At 41.1% G+C, this 7,543-nt stretch overlaps 1 protein-coding gene across 1 annotated transcript; it reads left to right on the top strand.

Moving 5' to 3' along the window:
* Positions 1–3,787: 3,787 nt before the first annotated feature.
* Positions 3,788–7,300, top strand: LOC140177117 (uncharacterized). Its single transcript, XM_072209670.1, has 5 exons — positions 3,788–4,189; positions 4,343–4,886; positions 5,214–5,508; positions 5,869–6,058; positions 6,653–7,300. Exons 1-5 carry the CDS (start codon positions 3,788–3,790, stop codon positions 7,298–7,300), a joined length of 2,079 nt encoding a protein of 692 aa, XP_072065771.1.
* Positions 7,301–7,543: the final 243 nt, after the last annotated feature.

Genomic DNA, 7,543 nt, shown 5'->3' with positions numbered 1-7,543 from the left:
AACTAAACTAAACTAAATCTATAAACCGAAGCAAAAAAATTGAAACTGGAAACCAAATAATTTAAAATTTGTTGTTTCTTATTGGGTTGGTTCAATTATCAATCCTATATCACAAAATAAAAAAAAACTGAACTGAAAGTATAATTTTTATTCTATTTATGTCCTTATAATTTCACCATAACTCTCATTATAAGCTTTAACGTATCACATGTATGTCTCTCATCTTAAACTCGAATGAAAATTGTCAAGAATACTTTTTTCTTTTTTTTTGATTCGTTGTGTTTGACATATGAATTTAATCTGGTTGAATTTTAAACTATCTTACAAATTATATTGTATGATTGCAGATTATGATATTAAACTTTATACGTAGAAAATAGTTTGGTATTTTAATGTATATTGTAAGAACCGCAACTAATCAACCGGTTAATTAAGTGAATTAATTGCCCAAATTAGATTCCGAAAGGTTAGAGAGAGAATTTGAGGATTTAAAGGTGATTTTTGGACTCAGTGGGTCTTTCTGAGTCAGAAAATGTGCTTTCTACGAAAAACCGTGAAAAATTGCGAACCGGCAATTGAACCGGTTGAACCGGTTCAAGTCTGCCTGGTACCGCACGAGAAAAGTGAAAACCATCAAAAACCTTAGAAAAACATTAGAAATGGAAAACTGGGCTTTAATTTTAAAGGTTTGGCCCGAAATTAGGACAAACGGGCTAAAAACGCTAACGGATTGGACCAGACCCAAATTGGGCCCAAGCCCAACATATAAATACACTTAAATGAACCCATTTCAGCCACTTTCACCCTCATAACCTAAACACAACAGCAGCTGAAGTGAAGAGAGAGGTGAGAGCTTTCCACCATTGTTACTATTCACTTCAAACTTCCCAAGCTCATATCTTGAGCTACGGAGCTCTGATCGCCGCACCGTTTGCGGCTACGCGTTCCTTGTGAAGAGCTCTACAAAACCCACCCAAGAAACCCTCAAGTTAATCACGAAATCCTTCCAGTTCTGCTCTTCAAAATTTCGGGTTTTATTAGAGTTTTGGGTTAAATGGGTTTTTGTAATTTTGGATGTTTAGGTTTGCTCTAATCCTTGCTTAGCTTTGGATTTGTGTTGTCAAATCTGTTGGGAAAGGTAAAAGCTCTTAAACCCTTGTGAGATTATGCTTATGTTGAACCCTAGGTTGATTTGTGGTGATTTATATGTATATAGTTTGATTATTGTGGCTTTGGGAGGTTTTGGAACTTATTTGTGCTTGTTGGAGTGGATTTGAAAGCTTGGATTGTGGTTGGAAGCTTGTTGGTGCTCATTTTGAGTTTGGGTGCATAAAGGGAATCGGCCAAGGTATGGTTTCGGTTTCCTCTATGTAGTATATAATATTCATGGACACATAGGCTAGTGACCAATAGGATAGGTTGAATTAAAATGATGGTTGGTATACTAAATATTGATGAATTGATGAATGTTGAGTTGATTGTGATGAATTATAATGATATGATGATGTTGAATGATTGTATGGATTGGGAGTTGGTTCTTATAATGATTGTAGTGTCATGATTTATGAAATGGTGGGTTTGATGGTGATTTTGATCATAAGTGGTATATAGTTGATGTTGGAATTGAGAATAATGAAATGAGAAGAAAAATGTGGTGAGGTTGATGTATTATGCTATAACAGGTACATTTTGATGGAAAATGGAGCTTTGGATGGTTTGGTATGATTTGGTATGGGTATGGTGAGATAGGGTGGTAATTGTGAAGTTTGGAAAAATTGAGTTTTTGGTAAACTTTATTTGATCATAACTTTTGCCTCGGTTTTCAAAATTGATTGAAAATTGTTTAGAATTAAAGATCTTTGAAAATTCTTCGAATCAGTATAAGGTTTGTGAAAATTGGAATTTTGTAGAGAAAGTTACGATCATTCAAAGTTGGTGTTAAAAACCTAGTTTTGAGTATTAGAACATGGGATATAAATTAAGGGCTTTAGTACATGATCTTAAGGTAAATTAGAAAACGGAGGTCTAGGTTTCTGGCGTGCTGAGAATGGTTTGACGTTAGGTGAAGGATAATTGGTATATGAGATGAGGAATGATGGATCTATGTATACTGAAAATGCTTTTGAAAACCACTGGAATAATATTTTTACATGATATTTTGAGACGCTATGCGCCTGGCAGGGACGGTGGTTAATCCCGCCTGTCGAGGTAGCGGCGGCGGCGTAAGGACGGTGGTTAATCCCGCTTACGTTGAGATGTGAGGTCTGAGGCAAGAATATCCCGCTCGCATCCCTTCGGATCTATAGGGCGAGCAGGCGCCGGTACCTGGACAGTGATCCGGGCACTATATCTCGGGGGTTCCCATATGAGAAATCCGAAGGGCGACGTCTCCATGGAGATGTGTCGGGTTGGCAGTTGAACCGACAATGTGATATCACAGCCAGTAGGGCAGGCATTCATCATATGCATTTCCTATCTGCTTATATGCTTTGTCTACTTGTAATGGTTTGCCTAATTGAATAACATGCTTACTTGCTATCTGAATTAATTGCCATATATGCTACTACTTGTGCTTTACTTGCTTTGAACATTATCTGTGTTTTCTGCTGGGATTGAGGAGGTTCGGAAGGCGGTGGCGATGGGATCGTATGGAGGATCGGTTGGTGAAGGCTGTGGGACAGCGGTGTTTGGTTAGAATAGAAATTCCTTAAGATAGATAACCTGGTTTATTTAAGTCAAGTTGGTATATTATGCTTAAATGTTTTATAATGCTTTAAGTTGAATCTTGTGATGGATATGAAGTTTAGGATTGCCTTTGGCATCCCGGGGTCTTATATCCTATATCACTGGGAACTGTTACCATACTGAGAACCTCCGGTTCTCATACCATATTGTTGTTGTATTTTTCAGATGCAGGTCGCAACCCATCTCGGTGAGTTGCTTTGGTTGGTGACAGGAGCGGAGAATCTTGGGTCATTTTGAGTTCTTTTTGGTTTATTTTGTTTATACATCTCTCCTTTTGTATTTTGTTTTGCCTAGAGGCATGTATTTGAGAGAACAAAACTTGTATAAGCTGTTTTCACTGTATGGTTTTGTATATCAGTATATGGCTAGCCGGCTTAAACTCCGCGAGTTGTGACTAGTTCCTTATGATATTATATACTTATCTTTTGTTATATCTTGTCTGTTTCTTATGCCTTAATCTAGTAGCTCCGTTAGTACGTTTAAGCTTCGAAATTCTGTTTTTGAGCTATATCTTTCATCGGGCTTCTAGATTGTGCTATTCTTTCCATATATATATATATATATATATATATATATATATATATATATATATATATATATATATATATATATATATATATATATATATATATATATATATATATATATATATTATGAATGAGTTTAGAATTGTCGTAATCTCTGATTAACCTTGGCTTTACGACGCGAGGTAAGGCTTAGGCTAATTAGGGTGTTACATTTAGTGGTATCAGAGCGGTTCGTCCTCGTGAGCCTGAGGGATGGACCGATTGTGCTTCATTGCATACTCTGTGTGTCTTTTCTTTGATGCTATTAGGTTATCTATTTGATATATGCATAGCATGCTTGTTTGTGAGTGCCTGTTTGGGTTAATTGAAGCACTAGACTTTTGATATTGAGACTGATCACCTTGATATCTATTGTTTGGTGTGGACAGGAATCCTACATGGCTACTCGCGGGCGAGGTCGAACGCGTACACGAGGAAGTAGGAATGAGCAACCAGCTGACAATCACGCCGAATTCATGGCGGCGATGGCGAATCTCGCTAACACCATGGAAGCTAATGCTGCTGCGACTCTGCAAGCAGTGCAGAGATTGGGCCAACCGACTGGGAATGGCAACGGAAATGGGAACGGCGAAGGGAATACCAATGATAATGCTGAGGGTAATGGCGATAACACAGGAGGAGTTCCGATGACCTTGGCGACGTTCCTCAAGGTTCATCCGCCAACTTTCCGAGGATCCACAGATCCTATTGAAGCGGACCACTGGTTCCAGGCTATAGAGCGTGCTTTACAGGCGCAGCATGTTCCTCTCAATCAATATGTAGAGTTTGCCGCTTATCAGCTAGCGGGAGAGGCCCAGCCCTGGTGGCAAGCTGAGTGTCGTTTGCTACAGCTTCAGAATGCCGACATTCCATTGGAGGTGTTCCAAATGGCTTTCTATAAGAAATACTTTCCTGAGTCTGCAAGGGAAGCAAAGGAGATGGAGCTAATGCAGCTGAAGCAAGGTTCCATGTCTGTGGCAGAGTACACCAACAAGTTCGAAGAGCTTTGTAGGTTTTCTCGGGTATGTCAGGGTGACCCGGAGACTTTCGAGAGCTGGAGGTGCATTAAGTACCAAAGGGGCTTGAAGGACAACATTATGACTGCTGTGGCTCCTATGGAGATCCGTGTCTTCTCCGACTTGGTGAACAAAGCAAGGGTAGTGGAGGAGTATGGCAAGACAGTGGCGGCATCTAAGGACACTCATGGAGGGAGCTCTAGTCGTGGGCGTGGCAAGTATTTTCATCCTAGAGGACAAAGTTTCAAAAGAGGGGGATATACTCTTCAAGGCCAAGGGGGCTTCAGAAAGAACAATCAGAATCAGTTTCAGTATGCTAAAGGAAGAGGAAATCAGAGTAAGAGTTATCCGGATTTAGCTTGTGATCGTTGTGGACGTTTTCATCCTTATGACTCATGTAAGATTGGTTTAGGTGGTTGCTTCAAGTGTGGGTTACCTGGCCACATTGCGAGGGATTGCCCTCGTGGGAGGGATCAGAATGCGGGCCAAAGTCAGCATCAAGGTCGAGTCTTTGCTGTGAATGCCAAGGATGCTTCCAAGGCGGATCCTTTGATGAAAGGTATATGTCTAATTGGTGATAAATCCTCAGTTGCATTATATGATACTGGAGCTTTGCATTCGTTTATTTCATTTGCTAAAGTTGAGGAATTAGGCTTGAAAGTATCAGAGTTACCTTTTGCTCTACATGTACATACTCCGCATCAAACAATTATGACTAGGTCAGGCTGTAGACAAGTAGGTTTCAAGCTTGAGGGTAGAGACTTTGTACACGATTTGATCTGTTTACCAATGGTGGGGCTGGAGATGATTTTGGGGTTTGATTGGTTGTCGAAGAACCGGATTTTGTTGGATTGCTTTGAACGGACAATTCGGTTTATGCCTGAAGGAGAAAATGGAGTAGTGGTAGCTACAGGGTATTACCTGAACTCTGTAATGGTGCATTATAGTGGGGAGGAGTGTCAGGGTTATATTCTGTTGGCTGCCAATGCGTTGGGCGATGCCCAGAACATAGATCAAATTCCGGTGGTTAGAGATTTTCCAGAAGTGTTCCCGGAAGATATCCCTGAGTTCCCACCTCAAAGGGAAATTGAGTTTGCGATTGAATTGGTGCCGGAAGCCGGACCAGTATCGATTGCACCGTATAGAATGGCTCCTATAGAGCTGGAAGAGCTAAAGACTCAGTTGGAAGAGCTTCTGAATAAGAGGTTCATTCGACCAAGTGTATCACCATGGGGAGCGCCAGTTTTATTGGTGAAGAAGAAAGATGGAGGGATGCGTTTGTGTGTGGATTACCGACAGTTAAATAAAGTGACAGTGAAGAACAAGTACCCGCTGCCAAGGATAGATGACTTGATGGATCAATTGCAAGGAGCTGGAGTGTTTTCCAAGATTGATTTGAGATCCGGTTACCACCAGATAAGAGTGAAGGAAGATGATATCCCTAAGACTGCGTTTAGGACACGCTATGGACACTACGAGTTTGCGGTAATGTCTTTTGGGTTAACGAATGCACCTGCTGTTTTCATGGATTACATGAACAGAGTGTTTCGTCCCTTTTTAGACAAATTCGTGGTAGTTTTCATAGATGACATCTTAGTTTACTCTAAGACGGTAAAGGAGCATGAGGAACACTTGAGGATTGTACTGCGAATCTTAAAGGAGCGGAAGTTGTACGCTAAGTTGTCAAAGTGCGAGTTCTGGAAGGAGGAAGTAAAGTTCTTAGGCCATGTGGTGAGTAAGGGAGGAATAGCTGTAGATCCTTCTAAGGTAGAAGCGGTGATGGAATGGGAAAGACCGACGACTGTGACGGAAGTCAGAAGCTTTTTGGGTTTAGCCGGATATTACCGGAGATTTATTGAAGGATTTTCCCGGATTGCGCTACCAATGACAAAGTTGACAAGGAAAGAAGTGCCATTCGTATGGACGTCGGAGTGTGAAGAAAGTTTTCAAACGTTAAAGCAGAGATTAACTTCAGTACCTGTTCTAATCCTACCGGAACCACGTGAACCGTTTGAGGTATATTGTGATGCTTCTTTGAAGGGTTTGGGTTGCGTGTTGATGCAACACCGGAATGTGGTGGCTTACGCATCGCGTCAGCTAAGACCGCATGAGGTGAATTACCCCACTCATGACTTGGAATTAGCGGCGATTGTGTTTGCATTGAAGATTTGGAGACACCACTTATACGGAGTAAGGTTTAGCGTCTTTTCTGATCATAAGAGTCTCAAGTACATCTTTGATCAGAAAGAGCTAAACATGCGCCAGAGAAGGTGGATGGAGTTGCTTAAAGATTATGATTTTGAGTTGAGTTATCACCCTGGAAAGGCGAACGTGGTAGCAGACGCTTTGAGTCGGAAATCTTTAACAATTGCTTGGATGAGAATCAAAGAAGAAGAACTAGTGGATAAGTTTGTAGATCTTAAGCTGGATATTAGTGAAGTTGCCGGAAGAGCTTGTTTGAATCAGTTACAGATTTCAAGCACGTTTAAATCAGAAATACAAAGGGCTCAGCAAGATGAGCAGAAGTTTCAGCAATTGTTTCAACCAGTTGGTGATAAGAGACGCGAAGAATTCACTAAGGATGATGAAGGGTTATGGAGATACAAGGGAAGGATTTGCATACCAGATGTTGGGAGTTTGAGGCGAGACTTGCTATTGGAGGCTCACAACAGTGGGTTTTCTATTCATCCCGGGAGCACGAAGATGTATTATGACTTGAAGAAGATGTTCTGGTGGCCGGGGATGAAGGGTGATGTAGCTACAGTGGTATCCAAATGTTTGACCTGCCAGAAAGTGAAGATAGAGCATCAAAAACCGTTAGGAATGCTACAACCACTTGAGATTCCTCAGTGGAAGTGGGAAGGAATTGCTATGGATTTTGTTACTGGTTTACCGAGGACTAGGTCAGGGTTTGATGCGATTTGGGTGATCGTAGATCGCTTAACCAAATCCGCTCATTTTCTGCCTATCTGACTAAACTGTTCTATGGAGGAATTGGCAAGATTATACATCAAGGAGATAGTGAGGTTGCATGGTGTGCCGTCAAGCATAGTATCGGACCGTGATCTCCGATTCACATCAAGGTTTTGGGGAGCTTTCCAAAGAGCTTTCGGTACGAAGCTATGTCTTAGTACGGCGTATCATCCACAAACAGATGGACAATCGGAAAGGACTATTCAAACGTTGGAAGATATGCTGAGAGCATGTGTGTTGGAT

This window comes from Arachis hypogaea, chromosome 2 (genome assembly GCF_003086295.3).
Source record: "Arachis hypogaea cultivar Tifrunner chromosome 2, arahy.Tifrunner.gnm2.J5K5, whole genome shotgun sequence".
In the NCBI taxonomy this organism is placed as follows: domain Eukaryota; kingdom Viridiplantae; phylum Streptophyta; class Magnoliopsida; order Fabales; family Fabaceae; genus Arachis; species Arachis hypogaea.
This window is presented reverse-complemented; position numbering and strand designations above follow the sequence as displayed.